The following is a 24,315-nucleotide window of genomic DNA, read 5'->3' as shown; positions in this document are numbered from 1 at the left end:
AAACCATGAAAGTTAAAATTCTATCTTATTAACCCTTAGAAATAGGATTTATAAACTGCATTATTAATCTTAACAACTCTGGCTTTATTTTATTTATCTAAAAATTTCTCTTGTATCTCACTCTCAAAATGGAAGAAAACTGACCTTATAATAAATAAATATAGAGAACATATGGATACAGATATACATTTATTCAAGAATCTGGAAAAATTATAATCATTTCTTTCAGAAATTTAAAAAAATTTACATCTATTTCCTGATCTTAAACTACCTTACTAGAAATTTTGTGACAAATTTTCCTTATATTCCAAGAACCACCTGAAAACCATTCAGCAATGGTTCTCCTTCCTCAGCAAGGAACTGAATTGATATTGAGTCCTAGATCCATTACTTCTCATTTCTATGTCTTAGAAATTATTCTCTATATGGAGCACAGAGCCATCTAATATTTTACAAGATACTTGCAGAAGTACTGCTATCAAAAGATTTGCAACATAAATAATTTGAGTGACTACCATTAGAAGTAAAACCTTAATCTCTACTAGATTAAGAAACAAAAAATTGAAAAGATGAAGGAAAGAAAGTTTATAAAATACAAAATTCTGCAGTAAGCTTGAAAAAGGATCAGCACTTAATCATCCTAACTTCTAAAGGAGAAAATTACTACCAAATCATTTATTATGCTCTGTATATTTTTGCTTTTTTAAAATCCTCACCCCACGATATTTTTTCCACTAATTTTTAGAGAGTGTGGAAGGGAGGGAAGGAGTAGGAGGAGAGAGAGAGAGAAAAACATCGATGTGAGGGTGACACATTGATTGGTTGTCCCTTACCAGGGTCAGGGATCAAGCCTGCAACCCTTCAGTGCGCGGGCCGTCACTCTAACTAGTGAGCAACATAGGCCAGGGCTTATTAAGTTGTTTTAAAGATTTCTTACAAAAAGATTCTTCTCAACCATTAGGAAGATGGCGACGTAGGTAACAGCTGCACCTGCCGCCTCCCACAACCACATCAAAATTACAACTAAAATACAGAACAACCATCACTCAGAACTTCCTGAAATCTAGGTGAACAGAAGTCCTACAACCAGGGAACTGAAGAAGCATCGAGATCAGGGTGTGTACAGCACAGCAGCTTTTTGGCTGTAGTTGCAGCTGGTCCTCACAGCCGATTGGCACGGGGGTCAATTCCTCCCAGTGACGCCAACAGCAACCAAGGCTCAACTACAACAGGACAGAGCACACAGCCCACACAGGGGAGCACCTAGAAGGCCCAGCTCAGATGACTGGGGAGGCTGAACCACTGAACCCTACAGGACACCTACTACACAAAGTCACTCTACAAATTCCAGGAGACATAGCAGCTCTACCTAATACACAGAAACAAACACCTGGGAGCAACCAAAATGTGGAGGCAAAGAAACATGTCACAAAGGAAAGAAGAGAAGAAATCTCTAGAAAAGGAAATAAATTAAATAGAACCAAGCAAGCAAACAAATACAGAGTTCAGAATTTTAGTTATAAGGATGCTCAAGGATATTAGTAAGACTATTATGAAAACAAGTGAGACCATCAATGACCTAATAAAATACCCATCAGAAATGAAGGCTGCATGAACTGAAATGAAGAATAATTTACAGGGAATCAGCAGTAGAGTAGAGGATGCTGAGAATCAAATCAGCAATTTGGAACATGAGGAAACAAAAAACACCCAACCAGAAGAGCAAAAAGAAAAGAATCCAGAAATATGAAGATAGTATAAGGAGCCTCTGGGACATCTTCAAGAGGCCCAACATTTGTATCATTAGGGTGCCAGAAGGAGAAGAAAGAAAAGAAGAAATTGAAAACCTATTTGAAAAAATAATGACAGAAAACTTCCCTTACCTGGGGAAAGAAATAAACTTACAAGTCTAGGAAGCTCAGAGAATCCCAAACAAGAGGAACCCAAAGAGGCCCACACCAAGACACATCATAATTAAAACTCCAAAAGTTAAAGACAAAGAGACAATCTTAAAAGAAGCAAGAGAAAAGCAGCTAGTTACCTACAAGGGAGCACCCATATGACTGTCAGCTGATTTCTCAACAGAAACCTTGCAGGCCAGAAGGGAGTGGCAAGAAATATTCAAAGTGATGAAAAGCAAGAACCTACAACCAATATTACTCTACCTAGCAAAGCTATCATTTAGAATTGAAAGTCAGATAAAGAGCTTCTTAGACAAGGAAAAGCTAAAGGAGTTCATCACCACCAGAGCAGTACTACGTAAATTGTTGAAGGGTCTTCTTTAAGAAGAAGCTAATCAACAAAAGAATCTGACAAACTAAATGGATCCAGAGACATTGACACATGCAACAGACGATCATATTTCAGAGGGAAGAGGGTTGGAGGGTGGGAGATTAACCAAAGAAGTTATATGCATATGTGCATAACCCATGGACATGGACCATGACAGAGTGACAGCCTGGGGAGGGGGTGGGAGCAAGGTGGAGGGGGTCAACTGAGGGGGAAAAATGGGACACTTGTAGTGCTTTCAACAATAAAGATAAATTTTTTTTTTAAAAAAAAGATTCTTCTCAGTTCTACTCTACAATATTTTCTTAGTAAATATGGGTATTGATAATATAAAATACTTAATTACAGGTTTTTTATTCTTACTACTTTTATTGATTTAACCTTCCACATTATCACTAATAATGAGATTCTACCAAAATGATAACTGCTTTTCAATATAGGTATACGAGAACACAAAATTTCTACTACTGACTTGGTTTTCACAATACTCAAATTCTTCCACATAAATTACCATGTCATTTCTAAATATCCATGTAATAATTACACATTGTCAAAGAGAAATAAAACTTCAGGCTATTTAAAGCACAGGGTTTTCTGGTGATATAAGTATAAAAAATGAGGCTTTATTTGGTATAACCTTAGTCCAATAATTTGCTAAACATTCCTTGAATTTTCTGCAGTGAGATTTAATAAACATCCAATTAATGACTATCTAAGCTAATTCCCTACAGACATTTGAAAAAATGTATTCTAAACATCTTCTATTGACACAGAAATTACTAACTGAAGTGCCTCCTCCTTATGAGGCTCTTCTCTTTCCTGACCCTTAAATTTTTCTTTTGAAATAATATCAAATTTATAGAAAAGTTGTAAAAATAATACAAATAACTCCTAGTACTGTCACTAATTTTTAACATTTTGCCACATACGCTTCATCTCATTCTGTGTATAGTGAATGTTCACCATTTCCCTCCTTGAACTATCTGAATAGTTTGTGATAATATCCTTTCAGTTCCTTGCTGAGGAAAAGTACCTTTGCCGAATGGTTCTGAGATTGTTTTTGGAATATGAGGAAAATTCAAATGTATCAGCAATTACTCTCAAACAGTATCATTCCCTTTTACTCCTTTAGTATTTCAGTGGTATGTCTTACAACAAAGCTATTCTGTCACAATATAATGATCAACTTCTGGAAGTTTAATATTGGTAAAGTTCTATTATCTAATTTACAGCGCATATCCAATTTTGTCACTGTCCCAATTCTGTACTTTAGGGTAATTTTCCACAATATAGGACCTAGTTAGTGTTGCACTTAGCTGTCAAGTTTCTGTTGTCTCTTTTAATCTGCAATAGTTCCTTGGTATTTGTCTTTCATGGCTCCCCCAAATAAATCTCACACACAGACACGCACACACACACACATAAAATCCCTATATATCTGACACCCATATTAATTTTTTTCTAACTTCCCTAGACAGAGTTAGTTACTCCTGCCTCAGTGATCCCATAGTACTACTTATATTAGGCACTTATATTGTAATTATGTTTGACACTCATCTTCTTCACTAAACCATGACCTCCTTAAATATGGGGATATGTTTTACTCATTTTTCGTATGGGATCTGCAAATGATAGGTAATTAGAATGAATGACTACTGTATAAATACTTGTAATTTTAAGTGTTTAGACAAAACAACCATGAACATTTACTGAGCTCTTATTCTATGCATGCTCTTTTATGCATTGGTTTATTTAATCTTTGTTATAACTCTGTAAGATAGGTATTATCATTATTATACATGTTACAGATGAAGAAATTGGGGCACAGAGAGGTTAAGTAATTCACCCAAGATGAGTAGGAGTCTGTATTCAAACCTGGGAATGAAATTCAGGGTCCGTTTTTTGCACTACTACACGGCCTGCCTCTCTACAATGACACCAGATACAATTATGCAAAGTACTGGTCTATACCTAACCCTGGAGACCAGGAATTGAAGGGAATCCCCTCTATGTTAAAAACAAGCTGGATAATTACTAGTTTAAGAAATAAAATGAAGTAAATGTGCTTTGGAAAAGAGGTCAAAGAGAATAAATGCCCTGCAATCAATATATGCTTTAACTAAGTAAAAAAGTGGGAGTGAACTTTTATTAATTTGTAGTATCTTATGAACTTGACTGAATATACTCCTTGTTTAACTGATAGTTGCCTGTTTCTCTCATCCAAGATTTTGCACTTCATATAAGTTTTCTTCTTATCTCTAAAGACTTCACTTAAATACTTACGATGCTTCTCTTGAATTCCTATAAAATGCTGTGTCTATTATGAATATCTGTGTGCCTAAAGCAAGGGAAATTTTAATAAATTATGAATTTGTCTCTAATTTGTTATACTAGGAGTTCATTGTAGATGTGAAATAATATATACGATCAATTCTTTTTTGGTAACAATAAACCTCTCTAGATTTACATAAAAATAGTATGTTAGTAATTTGGTGGGAAATTCAACTCACTAAAACTTATTACTTTTCTTTATGTGTTTAAAAAATGCATTCTTTCTTCAGATGTCCATGAGTGACTGTCAGTACTGAAAGTGTAAATATTATGTGGCAAAATAATCTTCACAGTGTTTTTCAAGAGTCAGAACATTTCTTTTAATAGACATTATCTCAAGCTCTTGATGTTATGAATACACTTACTCGAATATAGAAACACAGGAACACAAAGGCAGTGACAAAGCAAATATCACCTGTTAACAATTAGTAAATCTAGGTGAAGGGAGCTTACTATACTATTTTTGTAACTTTTTTCTGTTTTCCAAAGTAAAAAGTAAAACAGTACTACTTAAGAACTCAATTGTCTCATATTTGAAACAATGGCTTATCTTTCCCAATGAACCTCATTAAAGTTATTAGTACTAGGTCTTCCTAATAAGCTTTAAACTAAAGTAAGATTAAGTTCTCTTGAGTGGAAAATTTTTATTCTTCCCATTACTAAATTTCCAAGGAATGACCAGAGTTAGAGAGTAAAAGAATGCTACTTGTCTTTAAATAAATCAATTCTGAAGTGAGAGAGTAGATATGTTCTTGATAACAGAAGGATAAACATAGATTTTTTTCTTAGAATATAAGAAGTATATTATAAAGTTACTTGTAAGTCAGGAAATAAATTGTTTTTTTTCATTTTCCTCTTACATAAAAATTAAAATATATGCTAAGAAAAAAACCTAAAATTTATCTGAGAAAAAATAGAAACTGAAAGTAGTTCATGATTAACCCCAAAGGCGTTTGAATTTGAAAAGAACAAAATATATATAATATCTATAAAATAAACTTTAAAGTATTGCTATGAATAAAAATAATCCAACAATGTACTCTAAAATAATTTCAGGCAATCTATATATGCTGTCCTATCATTTTTCATTATATAGTTGTTTTTCTATTTGCTTATCATAAACTCTGATTCTGGGAAGTAAAACTTGAATAATATTTAAATACTATGTTTACACATAAATCTCCCTTGGTATGTGACTAAAGCAGGTATTTCAAGTTAAAAGTGCTCCAGGATTAAGTTTACTATTCCCAAAGGAATGTGAAGAAAGCCTTAAGTCACACTGGTCCAGCTTTTTTCATATGGTTCTCATCCCAAAGTGACTGTAATATGAAATATAATTTCTTTTGGATGAGTACTTGAGTCCAAACAGTATCATAAAAAGGCAAGCTACAAAATAGTAGAAAATATTTGCAAATGATATATGTGATAAGGTATTAATATCAAGAATACATAAAGAACTCCTACAACAATAATAAAAATACGAACAACCCAAATAAAAAAAGGGCAAAGGATCTGAATAGACATTATTCCAAAGAAGATATACAAATAATCAACAAGCACATAAAAAGATGCTCACCATCACTAATCATTAGAGAAATGCAAATCAGAACTACAGTGATATCACCTCATACCGATGAGGATGGCTACTATCAGAAAATAAAAATACAGAAAATAACAAGCGGTGGCAGGGATGTGGAGAAATTGGTACCCTGCACATTGTTGGGGGAGATGTAAAATGGTATAGCTGCTATGGAATACAGTACAGTGCTTCCTCAAAAAATTAAAAATACAATTACTAGATGATACAGCAATTTCACTTCTGGGTATATATCCAAAAAAACTGAAAGCAGAGTCTCGAGGAAATATTTGTATACCCATATTCATAGCAGCATTATTTACAATAGCCCAAAAGTAGAAGCAACCCAAGTGTAAAACGACACTGGATGCATAATAATATACTCAACACCACTGAACTATATACACTTAAAATGGTTAAGATAGTATGTTGCATGTTATGTATTTTTACCACAATTAAAAATAAATTAATAAAATGCTTTATAAAACCAACAGTGTCACAGTCAGAACAGATATAAAAATAGTCATTTTTCATCTGCCCATGTGATAATCCACTTAGCTTGGGTCTAGAATTAGTCCTTATTTCAGTGGTTTTCAAACTGCATGCTATAATCCATTAGTGCATCATAATAATTTTTTTTTAAAGAAATGGAAGAGACTATGTTAGAGAACACTACATAAAACTTTCTGGTGTGTGTGTAGTCATAATGTTAAATGAATTTCTTACTATGGATCATTCCCACTGTATAACATCAGGGTGATTCCCACAAGACAATAAATGCCATAAATAAGTGGGCCACTTTCTAGAATACTTAGGCCCTTGGAATCCCACTAATGAAGTCATATGCTTACCAAGAATCAGTACTATATGTTCCCAAATATGTTTATGACAGTTGTGTTTATGTTGTAATTATGTAATTTAGTTACCCATTTTATAAGTCAAAGAAACATGTATAAAAAAACAATATTTATGTGAAAACTCAATCAAATAATTTTAAAGGCAAGTCCCTTTAAAAAGGTATAGGGATGACAAATGTAAAAGATTTGGAAGAATTATAAAAACATAAGTTTCTGTACTAAGATTGCTTTACAAGTACCTTCAAGCTCATGTTTTATCTAAAAGAAAAGGAAAATAGAAATCATAAAAGATAACTTCTGCGACTTAAGCCAGAAAGACTCATATTCAAAGAAAAAGTTTTACTCTAAGTCAACATATTAGCATATAAATACACATAAATGGCCCAGCCGGGCGTGGCTCAGAGGTTGAGCATCGATCTAGGATCCAGGCGATCGGAGTTCGATTCCCAGTCAGGGCACATGGCCCAGTTGTGGGCTTGCTCAATGACTCTCTCATCACTAATGGTTCTATTTCTCTCTCCCTCTCCTTTCCTCTCTCTGAAATCAATAAAGATATAGTTAAAAAAAAATACACATAAATGTTCATTTGTAGGGATTTGTGTGTGTTTATTAAAATAAAATATATATAAGATTTCATTTTATGATTCTTTCCTTTATTTTACTTAACTAACCAACTACTAGTCCCAATCACAATGGCTAAGGGGACTTGGAGTCCAGTGATTAATTGGTGCCAAAAGTAGCCATGGCCTCAGGATAAGGCCACGGGGATTTTAAATACTCAGAAACCTAAGCATATACGTTCTTTTTTACAGGCAAAAGGAAAGAAACCATTATTTGTACAGTTGATCCTGGAAAATATATGGAGTTTGTATGATGCTGTCTTTTAAATGCCGTCTTTTAAAGGTTAAAAGCTAATCATCTAGACAGGAAGAAAAAAAAAAAGCTTCTATAATTATAGAGTTAAACCAGGATTTCAAAATATTGGCAAATATTAGAAAGCAACTATAATACTAATGGTAGGGCTTCTAATTACACATGAATATTAACCTAAAAAATTTTAAGAATCCAAATATACATCTGGGGCTGCCAATGTATTATTCACATGAGGCCTATAAAGCTTCTTATGAGTTCTTTATAGATCCATTAGTCTCCATGGAGATATACACAATCAAGTTGCTCATCTATTTGTGCACAAAAGCTAGTGATCTCCAGCAACACACATTATGGGTTATAAGACTCCATAAAAAAGAATTGTTGAGAGAGGCAGTCATTAGAAAGCATAAAATGAATACCTTGCCTAGATGCCTACAAAATATAGAGTTATTCTGGCTTTTACTTTAATATTATTACTAATGGAATAGAGAAAACTTGAACAGGTTCTTTAAGCCAACAACATGATATTCTAAAGGAGAGGTACAAAATGCTCAAGCAGAAAGACACCTTGGTTACAAAAGAGCAATAAAAAAGTCGGGAAAGAAGCCCTAGCCAGTTTCGCTCAGTGGTTGGAGCATCAGCCGTCGGTCTGAAGGGTCCCGGGTTCCATTCCCAGGCATGTACCTCAGTTGTAGGCTCAATGCCTGGCTCTGGTCAGAGCGAGTGCAGGAGGCAACCAATCAATGTGCCTCTCTCACATTGATGTTTCTCTCTCCCCCCCCCCCCCCCGAAAAACAATGGAAAAATATCCTCGGGTGAGGATTAAAAAAAAAAAAAAGGAAGACAATTTTACTGAGCGAGATGTGCTGAAATTACTATTAAAAAGGGAAATAATCTGAAAGTAAGCAGAAGTCCTTAGATGTTAGCTGTAATCAATGAAGATCAGTAGCTACGGAGTAGAGAAATGAGAATGGAAAGTCCTCCCCAAAATCTCCATCTCTCCATATGCCCTTTTGGTATCTTAAATAGCAAAAGAAAGTTCATATGGAACCTGAAGTAGAAAAAGGAACACTTGAATTCTGATGCTTGTCCAAAGGCAGCAGATGTTCTTTTATAACTAGGTAGTAGTGCTTTACAGCTTCAAAGCATGAATAATAAAAGGAAATCATCCATCACTCATCAGTGAAAACTATAACCCTTGGAATAAATATGGAATACATTCAGGTATAATGCACAGCACCAAGAACAAATAGAAATGTGGAATGCAAAGACAAACCACATAAGATAATCAAAATGGCAAAAGGCTTAAATAACTCCACAAAAGATTATCCAAAATACCAATAAACACAGTATACCCAAGTTCATTAATAATAAAGGGAATACAGATTAAAACCATCAGAGATGATTATTAATACACCAGATGAGAGAAATTTAGAAGTATGAAAATATGCATAGAGGGAGATATCTCATGCATTCTGGCAGGAGTATAAATTGTAATCTTTGGAAAGCTGTTTGGCATTATCTATTAAATCTGAAAATACGCATACCCTAAGACCAAGCAATTCCATCCAAGTATATATTCTAGAGGAGGGGTTGGGAACGTCTGGCCCGCCAGCTATATCATTTGGTCTGGCCCTGCCAAGGCAACGGCAGGTGGGATTCAAAATTCAATAAATCTGGGAGCTTTTTTCATAGCTAATTTTTAAGTCGATAATTTTGTATGGCCCGCAAATGATGTTATAAATATCCAAATGGCCCTTGGCAGAAAAAAGGTTCCCCACCCCTGCTCTGGAGAAGTAAAATGCATGGACATGTGTACCAAGAGATACGTACAAGAATGTCCATAGCAAGTGTTCTAAGTAATAGCAAAACAACCAGAAAAGAATAAACAAATCATGGTTTATTCAAACTGGAAGGAAACTAAATCAACATACAATAACATCAAAAACATCTTATAACTCTGAGAGAAGATATAAGCTAGAAAATAATATATATATAATTTGATCCAATTTATATAAAATTCAGAAATAGGCTATATATATGTACATTTTTAAAGTATGTCTTTACTGATTTCAGAGAGGAAGGGAGAGGGAGAGAGATAGAAACATCAATGATGAGAGAGAGTCACTGATCGGCTGCTCCTGCATGCTCCCTGCTGAGGATCGAGCCTGCAACCGGGTATGTGCCCAGACCAGGAATCGAACCTTGATCTCCTGGATCATAGGTCGATGCTCCGAAGCTGAGCTATGCCGGTTGGGCCAGGCTATATATATATTTTTAGTGATATATATATGTGGTTAAACTGGAAACAAAAGCAAGGAAGTAACTGCCATTAAAGTCAGGGTAGTGGTTTACCTCTGATGTGTTTACACATTATATTTATTTACTATATAACACATTTATGTTTATATTATGTTTTATTACATACTTTTCTGTAAGTATATAATGTACCATAATAAAGTTTATACTGTTTATTAGAACTTTCAGGGATTCAATATATTTTTATATTTACTGATCTTTGAAAAGAGTTCAAGTTTTACCATGATTTTTTTTTTAAATGCTGCTTGGGTCCTAGCTAAGAGAGGAAGAATACTACACTACATGAAAAAATGTCAACTTTAAAAGTGCTTTACTTAATAAGTTAAAGCAAGATAAAAATTTAGAATGTTATGTATAAAAGTTATTAATCACTTATTTAAAATAAAAGTTAAACCTCCAAAAATTAATTTTAAAAAGTAAACTCTTTTTTTATAATGTTAGTATTTTGAGAGTCTATATTATAAAATGACAGATAAAGATACATTTTCCTGTCTCTAGCCACCATTTGGAAGTTACATGAAGATAAGTAAGAAATACAAGCTTTTCTTCATGGTCTGTGGAAAGAAGGCAGGCATTTAAGATAATTTATTTTTATGAATAAAAAGTATTTTAAAATAATATGATCAGGTCAAAAACTAGTTTTTAAGCCTCATATATGCCAATACTTTTCATTCAGAAAGCTTTCATCTTACCTTTAATAATTCAAAATAGTGCCAACAGTGATACACGGGCACCAGCATAAGGCGTGGAAGGACATAACGAACTGCCTCTCTAAAACCATCAGCAATGGACTGCAAAGCAAAAAGATATAATATTATATTTCTGATATCAAGGATATATAACAACAAACAGTGCCGAACAGAAACAGCTTTTTAAAATATAAGATATAGACTTATCAAAACTATAATGAAAAACATGTTCTATATTAAAACTGAAGTGCTGTCAAGTTTTTTTCTTTTTTACTCCTTAAAGTTATAAAATACATACACTTTTTCATTTCCCAGATGGCTAAATAACTTTCACAACAGTCCTCTCAGCTTTTTAAAAAAATTTAGGGTTCTATATATTCTACAGGAATTTTGAAAAGCTATGATTAAGCGCATCGTTAAGCGGATGAGCATGGACCTATGATCCAGGAGATTGAGGTTCAATTCCAGGTCAGCACATGCCTGGGTTTCGGGCTCAACCCCCAGCAGGGGGCATGCAGGAGGTAGTCGATCAATGACTCTCATCACTGATGTTTCTATCTCACTCTCCCTTCCTTTCTCTGAAATCAATAAAATTAAAACAAAACAAAACAAAACAAACCTTGCAGCTGGGAAATATTAGGGATTTGGGGGAAAAACAATATATTTTTAAAAAAAAGAAAGAAAAGCTACGAACTTTTTTGCACATTTTTATGTCACCATTTGAAATGCTTTAAGTTTAAGTAGTTACAAAGGATATTTCAGGGGGGATGTAATGTGCATATTATAGATATGATTTAAATATATTTCACCAAACAATGATTAAATAAGTTTCAGATTTAGTTCATTTAATTTATGAAAAATGTCTGTCATATAACTTAATTGACAGAGCCAATCTTCACTGTCAAAATAAACAGATCAGACTTAATTTCTGCAAAAACTCTGACTTCATTCTTAAATTCAAATACATCTATTAATGTCACAGTCTTAAGTGCGGGAAGCATCTGGAAGAACCTAACATCCAAGTATGAGAACTTTAACTTTACAAGTCTCCCTCTCATTTATCCCACTGTCCAATGAACGGTGAAGTACCTTTTTAAAAAGTTAATATTCACTCTGTTACAACCATCTCACTTCTTAATTCTTAGATAGATATGACAAGACATAGGTAGATATGACATGCCATTTCACCTACCAAGAGTTTTTATCAATCAAAAGAGTTCCCTTGGAACTCTTTGCTTTGCACTCAATGAACTTGTGATATTGTGATTTATAAGATATTTGGTCTTCATACACAGTTTGAGGCTCGAAGCTTCCCCAAACCCTGAAAATTTTCTAAATTTAGAGAGTGAAAAAAGTGCCTTTTGTTATGTTAATGGTGCCTGGTCGCCTGGAGAACCAATCCTGCGATTAGAGGCTTGGAATTTTTCACCCCACCTGAACAGAAGCCCTACAACCAGGGACCTGAAGAAGCATCGAGACCGGTAGGAGGGGCAAAGATGGGCAGATCTGGGCTGAATCCAGAGACGGGGCCCAGGGCCCACACCCGGTGCTGCGGGTTAAACCCGGGAGGGACATCTCAGTGGTGGAGGTTTCCTGGAGGAGTGAGTGATCCCAGCCCCACATCAGGTCCCCCAGTCCAGGGCTACAGGGCCCGGAAGAGACATCCCCACAACTTTAGGCTGTGAAAACCAGCGGGGACTGTCGCTGAGGGATGTGGAGGCTGTGGGAGCCCCAGCAGCTCCTCTTAAAGGGCCCGTGCACGGATTCACTCAGACGCGCTCCCTCTGAGCCCCAGCACCGGTCAGCAGCTTGAAAGGAACCTAGGACACTCGGGGAGGAACTAACCTGCCTGAGATTGGGGTGAGAGGTGGAGGGGGAGCTTTCTCCCAGACAGAAGAGCTGGCAGAAGCCACTGCTCCTTTGGCAAGTCCTCCCACACACAGCCGGCAGGCACCATATTTGAATCGCCAGCACCTGACTCACACCTTTGGCCCCGCCCCGGTGATTCCCAGAAGCCCCACCCCTCCCTACTTGCAAGCTCATCTAAGTTATTTCCAGTGGCCCTTCTATGCAAGTGGCCTCTCTAGCCTCATGCTTAGGACTTTCCAAAAATCTCTCAAACAAGCAGCAGCTGGCCTCAGCATGCCCCATATGTCTTGGTAAGTGGCCCCAGGCCTGGCACTAGTGGCAGCCTGGATTGGATCATAGATTGGCCTCTCCTGGACACCTCCAAGCCCAGCACAAGTAGCAGCCAACTATGGTTTGCTGTGGAGCTCATGCTGGGTGCCCTGGGCAAGGCACTGGCACAGGCTGACTTTGTACCTCCCGGGAGGCCCCAGAGACAGTACACCTGGTGGTCAGACTTGACCAAGCTGTATTACAACCCTACCACATCCACGAGTGACACACTCAAGGGGCACACTTGGTGAACAGCAAAGCTCCACTGAAGTAAATCCTGCTCCACAGGGGTGTCTCCAGCACAGCAGCTCTTCTGCTATAGTTGCAGCTGGTCCTCACAGCTGATTGGCCTGGGAGTCAATTCCTCCCAGTGACGCCAACAGCAACCAAGGCTCAACTACAATAGGAGAGAGCACACAGCCCACACAGGGGAGCACCTAAAAGGTCCAGCTCAGATGACTGGGGAGGTTGAGCCACTGGACCCTATAGGACACCTACTACACAAAGTCACTCTACAAATTCCAGGAGACATAGCAACTCTACCTAATACACAGAAACAAACACCTGGGAGCAACCAAAATGTGGAGGCAAAGAAACATGTCACAAAGGAAAGAAGAGAAGAAATCTCTAGAAAAGGAAATAAATTAAATAGAACCAAGCAAGCAAACAAATACAGAGTTCAGAATTTTAGTTATAAGGATGCTCAAGGATATTAGTAAGACTATTATGAAAACAAGTGAGACCATCAATGACCTAATAAAATACCCATCAGAAATGAAGGCTGCATGAACTGAAATGAAGAATAATTTACAGGGAATCAACAGTAGAATAGAGGATGCTGAGAATCAAATCAGCAATTTGGAACATGAGGAAACAAAAAACACCCAACCAGAAGAGCAAAAAGAAAAAAGAATCCAGAAATATGAAGATAGTATAAGGAGCCTCTGGGACATCTTCAAGAGGCCCAACATTTGTATCATTAGGGTGCCAGAAGGAGAAGAAAGAAAAGAAGAAATTGAAAACCTATTTGAAAAAATTGTGACAGAAAACTTCCCTTACCTGGGGAAAGAAATAGACTTACAAGTCCAGGAAGCATAGAGAGTCCCAAACAAGAGGAACCCAAAGAGGCCCACAGCAAAACACATCATAATTAAAATGCCAAAGGTTAAAGACAAAGAGAGAATCTTAAAAGCAGCAGGAGAAAAGCAATTAGTTACCTACAAGGGAGCACCCATACGACTTTCAGCTGATTTCTCAACAGAAACTTTGCAGGCCAGAAGGGAGTGGCAAGAAACACTCAAAGTGATGAAAAGCAAGAACCTACAACCAAGATTACTCTACCCGGCAAAGCTATCATTTAGAACTGAAGGTCAGATAAAGAGCTTCACAGACAGGGAAAAGCTAAAAGAGTTCATCACCACCAGAGCAGTACTATGTGAATTGTTGAAGGGTCTTCTTTAAGAAGAAGCTAATGACCAAAAGAATCTGATGAATTAAATAGATCCAGAGACATTGACGCATGCAACAGACAATCATATTTCAGAGGGAAGAGGGAAGGAGGTGGAGAGTGGGAAGAGATTAACCAAAGAAGTTATATGCATATATGCATAACCCATGGACAAAGACAATAATGGGGTGAAGGCCTGGTGAGGGGGTGGAAGCAAGGTGGAGGGAGTCCATGGGGGGAAAAAATGAGATACCCGTAATACTTTCAACAATAAAGATAAATTTTTTAAAAAGTATTCCTTCATTGAAGTAAATTTTGAGAATTAGTTGTAATTTTTATTCCAAGTTGACAAGTTTTTGAGTAGAAGTAGAAGATAATAATGGGAATTCACAGTAAAGAAGGCAAGGAAAAGATGGTAAGTTCAGTTCTGAACATTTATATATTTGAAGTGCCCGTGGAATATCTAAGTGAATTGGGGCAGCTGGTTATATGAAAGTCACACATCCACTGCTCAAAAGAGAGTTATGGCTTGAAAATACAAGTACAAAGTTCACCAAAAAAAAAAAAGGTGGAAATTAACCTTTTGCGACAGTATGGATTGACCTGGAGATTATTATTCTAAGTGAAATAAGCCAGTCAGGGAAAGATAAAGACCATATGATATCGCTTATATGTGAAATCTAATGAACAAAATAAAGTGTTGAACAGAACAGAAACAGGCATGGATACATGGAACAGACTGACAGCTGTCAGAGGGGAGGGGTTGTGTATAACACATAGACACAGGCAACAGTGTAGTGACAGCCAGAGAGAAAGGAGGGTGGGAGATAGGGAGAGGTGGGCAAGGGGGGGAAATGGGGATGGAAAGAGACTTTGCTTGGAGCAATGGGCGCATGATGCAGTGTGCAGTTAATGTTTTACTGAGTTGTACACTTCAATCCTGTATGGTTTTACGAACCAATGACACCCCAATAAAAAACATATATGAAGTCACCAGCATATAGGCAGTAGCTAAAACAAAGGGTATGAATAAAGTCACTCAAGGAAAGCATTAGAGGGATAGAAAATCAGAAGCTGACCATAGATGTTAGATAATACCTGCAATTAAGGAGACTGAGAAAAAGAAATCAGAGAAGATGAAAATTAGGAGAAAGTATCAAGAACCATTAAGGACAAGAGGGGGACTGACAAATACTATAGACATAAATATGAAATCAAAATATCCACTTTGTTCGGTGGTTAAGTTCATTGTCACGGCAGTTTTTAGTATTATACCCTGATTAAGACAGAAATGGTAGCAGTTTAATGAAGAATGGTAAAAAGTAATATGAAGACAATTGGCAACAAAAGGGGGAAAAAACAAAAAAGAAAATGACAAGATTTATTGCTTGTTTTAGGACAATAAAGATTTGATCATATTCATATGCTAAGGGAGAGATGAGCCTGTCTAGATTCAGGAAGTTTCTACAGCAAGAAGTAGTCAAAGATCATCAATGTCAATATAACCTTCGTTTAGTGTTAGAAAAGTAAAAATATAAATTTTATTTCTCTCTCTACTTTCATTTTATCTAAGTGCAATACTTAATCAATTAACTTGTGTACTTCCCATTAATATATTTATTTCCTTAAATTATACTCCTGATAGAGAAATTTGTATGAGTATACATGAGGATATTCTCCACTCTTCAGGATTTCAGTTCTATCTTGTTGAAAATAAGAACCTGAAATAGCTCTCCATAATCATCTTTATCCCAAATCTAGAATTTGCCAGGTTTCAGGTTTCTCTGGTAAATCAGTATTTGTGATGGCATTCTATAAAAGATTTCTATATTAAGGACAGATTAGTTTTTTCAATCTAAAATAGGCTTAGAACAAACAGATTTTGAAAGATAGGTGAAAATTTTCTTCAGTTGCTTTATGAAAGGATTCTAAAATTACAAATATTTGAAGAATAAGATGGTAAAATAGTTCTTTCATTGCTTTATTTTGAAAAATGAAATTCAATTTAGGTTTACCTGAAAGTGTAGAGCCACTGCTGGTCTGGCCATCAACTTACTGAAATGATCATTAAAGTCTGGTGAAAGAATGTCCTGTGATAATGTTTCATAAGGATCAAATGCTTGCTCCTATTTTTAAAACAGAAAATGCGTTATGTTTAAAAGATCATCTTTTCTACTAATATGGCACAGATTATTTAATGGCAAGTTTTTATTCAAGTCCTTAATAGTTTCAGAACTCTTTGCCGTCTACTTTGCAGGGACAAGCAATAACTATGGCTGTAACTGAAAAATTTTCGTAAATGTAAGTAATGACCTCCAGCTATTGATCACAGGAAGATACTAGTCTTAAAATAGGTCACTGACTGTGTTCACAAGTATCAAACTATTAAAATGCATATGCACATTTATTAGTAAAACAAGGCTGAGATTTGAAATTTCAGTTAGTCTTACCTAGGTTGAAATAAGTTTATACTTACGATACTTTCAAAAAAACCAAAAAGTGATACCACTCTTTTGGATAAAGATTAGAAAAAGAAAGCAAATACTAACATACAGTAAAATAACAAAGCAGAAACTGCACATATTTTGTCCAATGTTTATATTTAAATTCCTACTATTTGATAATAATCAGTATCTCCAATGTTTAGTTAAAACTAAGAGGTTTGTTTCACTTTTGTATTTAAAGAACACAGTATGTTTTTCAGAAATAATCAGTATTGGTAAAAACGCAGAGAAATTGGAACCCTCATCCACTGCCAGTGATAATGTAAAATGGTATAATAACTGTAGAATATTTTTGGCAGTTTCTTAGGAAACTAAACAAAGATTTACCATATGGCCCAGCAATTCCGCTCCTAGGTATATACCCCAAGTAACTGAAAACAGGGACTCAAACAGATACTTGTATGCCAATGTAACTGCAGCATTATTCGTAATAGCAAAAAGGAGGAAAAAACACAAGTGTCCATCAATAAATAACTATATAAACAAAATGTAATATATACATACAATGGAATATTACTCAGCCATAGAAAGGAATGGAGTTCTGATACATGCTACGGACATGGATGAACCTTGAAAACATTATGCTAAGTAAAATAAGCAGACACAAAGAACAAATACTGTATTATTTTACTTGTATCAAATATCTAGAATCAGCAAATTCATAGAGACAGAAAGTAGATTAATCTGTTGTGCAGATTAAGTTACCCACGGTTGTGCCGGCTGGCATGGCTCAATGGTTGAGCGTCAACCTATGAACCAGATCACAGTTCGATTCCAGGTCGGGGCACATGCCCGGGTTTTGAGCTGGATCCCTAACAGGGGGCGTGCAGGAGGCAGCCGATCAATGACTCTCTCTCATCACTGATGTTTCTATCTCTTCTTCCCTCTCCTTTCCTCTCTCTGAACCCAATAAAGACATATTTAAAAAAAAAAAAAAAGTTATCCACAGTTGGAAGGAGGGAAGAGTAGAGAGTTGTTGCTTAATGAGTAGAGTTTCTGTTTAGGGCAGTGAAAAAGGAAACAGCAGTAATGGTTGTATAATATTGTGGATTTAATTAATGACACTGAATTGTATACTTAAAAATGGTTAAAATGGCAAATTTTGTTATATATATTTTACTGCAATAAAAAAAAATTAGAAAATACATTGTTTGTAAACCATATTTTTAAGAGTATAGCAAGCAACCAAACTACAAATTAATATGCCAAGTTATCACAATATAAAAACTTTCTAATAAGAATGAAAGTTGAATATTTTGGTTAGGCATCAGTAAATGAATTATTTCTACACTATCAGTTTCATTGTCTAGAAAACAGATGTAATGAAAGCGATCTACATTTTCAGAAAAATATAAACAGATTATAAAATTAGAAAATTTACATGAATTCTAAAGATGCACTTTTAAAACCCTGTTTTCCAAAAGAAATAAAAAATGGCCAATGAGTATGACAAGATGTTCAACATCATTAGTTTAAAAAAAAAGCAAAATTAAAGAACGGTGAGATGGCAGAATTTCTTTTACCACTAGACTAACAAAAATTAATGGCATAATCTCAGAGTTAGTGGAGGTGTAGGGGGAAAGGCCTGCATATACTAGAACTTATTTGGAAGGAAATTTGGAAAAATGTTTCAAAGTTCTAAAAACATACCAAGTCTTTAGTACTATAATTCGTCATCTAGGAATATATCCTAAAATAATTATTAGGCTATGAAAGCATAGTATGAATATGTTTGCTGCACTATTATTTACAATAACAAAAATGGAAACAATATACATGCTCAACGATAATAGATAAAATGTTATGATGTCTCCATAACAACATGGTACCATTTGGATTTTAATACTGTGTTGATGCCCGACTGGTGTAGTTCAATGGTTAAGTGTTGACCCATGAACTCGAAGGTTACTGGTTTGATTTCAGGTCAGGGCACATGCGTGAGTTTTGGGCTTAAGCCCCTGTGTGGGGTGTGCAGGAGGTGACCGATTGACATTTCTCTCTCACTGATGTTTTTCTCTCTCCCTCTCCTTTCCTCTCTCTCTAAAATTAATAAAAATATATTTTTTAAAAATTGTGTTGCCCGGATGGTGTGGCTCAGCGGTTGAGCATCGACCTATGATCCAAGTGATTGTGGTTCCAAACCTGGTCAGGGCACATGCCCGGGTTGTGGGCTCGATCCCCAGTAGGGGGCATGCAGGAGGTAGCTGATCAATGACTCTCTCATCACTGATGTTTCTATCTGTCTCTCTCCCTCTCCCTTCCTCTCTCTGAAATCAATAAGGACATTTTTTTTTAAATTGTGTTGAAGTACATTTATTAAGCTGAAAAACATTTGTGATATATTCACAAATGAATGAAAAAAAAGATAGTAAGAGAGTAAGATCATGTTTTTCTAAGTACACATATGTATGTGTGTGTAGAAAATATTGTACGTTATAAGGATAACTTATCTCTGGGTGTTGCAAAATGGAGTGATTTTCATTTTATTTATATTTGCCTCTTTGTGACTATTTTTACAATGAGCTACATTACTTTTATAATCATTTAAGACAACAAAATGATTTTTACTTTGGAAACAAAATTAAAATACAAACTTCCCTTTCAATTTTTGGAAATTAAGACTAAAATTCACAAAAGTTAAACAGCTATGGTCAATAAAATTTCTTTTACTTTAAAAGCACTTGCCATTTAAAAAAATCTTAAAAGTTACTATTCTACCAACTTTCCCTATAAGTATTATCATAAACACACTATGAAGTGTCATTACAAATACAGTGTAACTGTACTTTGCTATTGGTTAAATCTTAAATATTTTTTATAATAGCCAGCAGGGTCTTCTAATTTTCACAAAGAATATGTTACTAAATTTCTTGATACATCTTTCAAGACTTAAATGAGAATAAAGCAGTTTATAAAACTTACTTCTGCCAAATCTTCAAAACAGCTGCCAGCTAAGGGATGAGGACTGCTTTCATCAGTCATTTCAACTGTGTCTTCAATCAAACCTAAAAGTTTTACTGTCAACTCATGTATATCTAATATGTTACTGAAAATCTTTTCAATGTCCTGAAAAAAAAAAAAAGGTCAAAATGAGAGGTTGAGAATTTTGTTTAAAAGTTACTAAAGTAATAGAAGTATTAAGGGTGTATTTTCACCCAGTCACATATTAATATATTCCAAGACATACAATATACTCCAAAACGCAGCAAAAGTCAATCACAAGGAAGGGAAATTAATAGCCTTTTGAATTACACATAATAAATGTACTGGAAAATATAGATTCTGGAGAGTTTTTGTAAAATTTATTTTTCAATTACAGTTGACATAAAATTATATTAGTTTCAGGTAAACAACTCTGTAATCAAACATTCATATACCTTACGAAATATGTACCCCAATAAGTCTAGCACCCATCTGACACCATACATAGTTATTACAATATTATCAACTATACTCCTTAAGCTGTACTTTACATCTCCATGACTATTTTTATAACTGGCAATTTGTGCTTCTTAATCCCTTTCACCTTTTTTATCCATACCGCAAACCCAGCCCATCTGGGGATTATCAATTTGTTCTTTGTATCTGTAAGTTTGTTTGTGTTTCATTTTGTGTTTTAGAGTCCACAAGCGAAATCATGTATGTCCTCTGTCTGACTTATTCCACTTAGTATAATACCCTCTAAGTCCATCCATGTTGTTGCAAATGGTAAGATTTCATTTCTTTTCATGGCTGAGTAATATTCCATTGTATATATGTACATTTTCATCTAGTCATCCATCAAAGGACACTTTGGTTGTTTCCATGTCTTGGCTACTGTGAATAATGCTGCAATGCACACTGGGGTACAAATACCTGTACAAATGTTTCAAATTTGGGGGGTAAGCACCTAGAAGAGGGATTGTTGGGTTGTATGGTAGCTCTATTCTTAAATTTTTAAGGAACCTCCATACTGTTTTCCATAGTGACTGTACCAATTTACATTCCCACCAGCAGTGTATGAGGGTTCCCTTTTCTCCATATCCTCTCCAACACTTATGTCTTGTCTTATTGATAACAGCCATTTTAGCAGGTGTGAGGTGCTATTTCACTGTTGTTTTGATTTGCATTTCTCTTATAGCTAGTGAGGTTGAGCATCTTTTCATTTATCTGTTGGCCATTTGTATGTCTTCTTGGAAAAAGTATCTGTTGAGGTATCAGCCAGGTTTTTTGTTTATTTTTTAATTTATTTTTTTAAACAGATCAGATATTTAATTAGGTTCTTCATAAGAAATTTAGAACACCAGTTTGTGAGGATAAATTCCATTTGTGAGAGCAAACACAGAGTGAAGGTAGCCCTGGAACTGAGAAACAGCTTTGATTTTTACCAGAATTTGCGAGTCTACAGCTTTCTGATTAACTTCGTGCTGCTCTATAATCTCGTATTGCTCTTTCCCTGTGTCAAAGATCTCACCATCCTGGTGTCTGGGCTTGTGCAGCTTCTTCTCTTTTTTTTTTTTTTAAAAAGTTTTTTTAAAAAATTTCATTTATTTTTTAGAGAGAGGAAGGGGGAGACAGAGAGTGAGAAACATTGAAAGGTTGCCTCCTGCATGTGCACAGGATAATGTGCACATGCAGGAGGGACAATGCTCCAACCGAGTCAAACTGGCCAGGGAGCACAGTTTCTTCTTGAAATAATCAGTGAGATGTTTGGGGATTTTTACACCACTGACATCAATTTGGGTGGAGGTGGTGATGACAAATTTCTGGTGTGTTCTATGCGGAGGAACTCAATTAAATGACAGAGGTCCAGTCACAAGTAGCAAGCCACTGCTCAGATGCTTCAGGAAAACCACCCTCTTGCCTCTGTAGTGCCCAGTTAGGATGATCAGAATGGTCCCTGGGAGTGATGCTGGCCTGCAGTTTTCTTACAGGCTGACTGAAGGGTTTCTTGTCATGGTTCAACAGCTTTTGAGGTACATCTTCAGTAGGATAAGATATGGGCATTTTGTAAAGTTTAATCAATCACTCAGGTACCACCATTCTTCTCGCCACCAACTGATTTTGTGACAGTACTGAAAACTTTCTCTTTTCAGTCTTGGATTTAGCTACTGAATACTTCCTCTTGCAAATGGTCTTTCAGGAATAGACAGCTGATCAGGAATATCTGCCAATTCCTCTGACTAGGACAGGGTTTCCCTGCAGTGACGCTTCCCTTTCTTAGGCATCTTGGTCTTGAGGTTATCCTTCTTAACCTTGCCACCAGCATTAGTCTTCCTGGCTTCAGGTTTCTCCTCCTTAGTATCCAGCTTCTCAGCTTTTTCACCCACCATCTTGCAAGCTGCGAAAGAGGCTCTGCCCATTTTTTAATTGTTTTTGTTGTTGTTGAGTTGTATGAGTTCTTTATATATTTTGAATATTAGTCCCTTTTCAGAGGTGTTGTTTACAAACACAAACATCTTCTCCCATTTGGTTGGTTGCCTTTTTGTTTCCTATATGGTTACTTTTAAAATGCAGAAGTTTTTTATTTTTACGTACTCCCATTCATTTAATTTTGCTTTCTTTCCCTTGCCTCTGAGGTCAACTTCATAAAAGCCTCTCTGAGATCAAGGTCCCTAAGTTTAGCACCTATGTTTTCTTCTATGTATTTTATTGTTTCAGGTCTTATACTAAGTGTTTAATCCATTAAGTTTTTGTATACAGTGTCAAATAGCAGTCTAGCTTCATTCTTTTGCATGTGGCTTTCCAATTTTCCCAATACCACTTATTGAAGAGGCTTTCCTTTCTCCATTGTATGGTTTTGACTCAATATCATACTGTTTTGATTATTGTAGCTTTAGTTTAACTTAAAGTCGGGGAGCGTGATACCTCTGACTTGTTTCATCTTTTTGGGATGGCTTTGGCTATTCTGGCTCCTTCACAGTTCCATACAAATTTGATGGGTTTTTGTTCTATTTCTTTGAAAAATGTCCTAAGGGTTTTGATGGGGATTGCATTAAATCTATATATTGCTTTAGGTAATATGGCCATTTTAACTATGTTGATTGTTCCAATCCATGAACACAGAATATCTTTCCATTTCTTTGTGTCTTCTCAATTTCTTAAACAGTACCTTATAGTTTTCAGGGTATAGGCCCTTCGCTTCCTTTGTTAAGTTTATTCCTAGGTATTTTATCCTTTCTGTTGATATTATAGATGAAACTGTTTTCCTCATTTCTTTTTCTGATATTTCATAGTTAGTATATAGGGGGGGAAAATTTTTTTTAAGAGTATTTGTCTAGCTGAATTCTTTAGAGTTGACTTTCAAAGCCACAGATACAAAAAGATGGACAAAGCTCCCTAAATCCCATCCTACTCTCCCCACTCCCACCCTGTCTTCCAACAGAGCAGCTCTGCCTTTGTTTGTGTGACATTCTGCATACTTTTATTCCTAAAATGTTCCACTGTTAAAACTTTAAAGTGCTGCCTTAAAGTACTTACCAAAAGACAGGAAAAAGCATGTCTTTTCTATACCATATATCTTTTTCACCATCTTCAAATGAGTAACTATAAATCTTAGATACAGCATAATAGAAAAATATTTCATTCCAGTGTAATTCCCCTTTCTCAGTTTGTGTCTAATTTTCACTGTCATCAAACTTATTACATTAGTATAATAATTCATGTATTTAAAAATCCCACAATACTACATGAAAGAATTTTTTTTTTATGTACTCATAAAGTATATGAAGTTACTATTTATGATTTTAAGCTGCTATCTGACCTTTGGGATAGACAGAATTTAAAACCCAAAAAGTAACTTACAGAAGGTTTAAACAGCTTTTTGTCGGAAAGAAAGGCTTCTCGAAACACTTTTATGATCATATTTAGTTCCCGCAGATACTGTCTTTCTTCTGCAATTTCAGTTCTGACAAGATCGTAGTAGTTTAATTCACCTGAGGAGCTAGGTTCATCTTCACAGAGAGAAACCAAACCTATGTCATCCTGATCAAACATGTCCATCAAAACCTGAGAAATAAATCAATAATGCATAACTTATTTTCCTTACTTTTATAAAACCATCTCAAAGTACATGCAATTCAAACATTATACTAAACAATGAGAGCTGTGTATATTACAGGCTTATATACAGGAAAAAATTCAAAGTAAGAAATATGAAAAGTTGAAGGGGGAAAATAAGTATTTCTGGAAATAAGAAAAATCAAATAGTGAAATGTGTGTGTGTGTGTGCGCGCACAGAACAATCCAAGTGTAAATCCTAGTTCAACTACTT

General features: G+C 35.5%; 1 protein-coding gene and 1 pseudogene across 1 annotated transcript in view; both read right to left on the bottom strand.

Moving 5' to 3' along the window:
• SOS2 (SOS Ras/Rho guanine nucleotide exchange factor 2) overlaps positions 1-24,315 on the bottom strand; it is a 77,809-nt gene that overhangs the window by 25,266 nt on the left and 28,228 nt on the right. Inside the window, exons 5-8 of the mRNA XM_016198088.2 lie at positions 23,847-24,050; positions 19,986-20,129; positions 16,575-16,685; positions 10,938-11,036 (exon numbers count right to left, since the gene is read on the bottom strand). Coding sequence (XP_016053574.2) covers positions 10,938-11,036; positions 16,575-16,685; positions 19,986-20,129; positions 23,847-24,050 — 558 coding nt within the window. The remainder of the gene's footprint in view (positions 1-10,937; positions 11,037-16,574; positions 16,686-19,985; positions 20,130-23,846; positions 24,051-24,315) is intronic.
• LOC107525852 (large ribosomal subunit protein eL6-like) lies at positions 21,084-23,817 on the bottom strand (annotated as a pseudogene).

This window comes from Miniopterus natalensis, chromosome 1, assembly GCF_054644295.1.
Source record: "Miniopterus natalensis isolate mMinNat1 chromosome 1, mMinNat1.hap1, whole genome shotgun sequence".
Classification (NCBI taxonomy): Eukaryota; Metazoa; Chordata; class Mammalia; order Chiroptera; family Miniopteridae; genus Miniopterus; species Miniopterus natalensis.
Note: the sequence above shows the minus strand (reverse complement) of the source record. Positions and strands in the feature narration are given on the sequence as shown.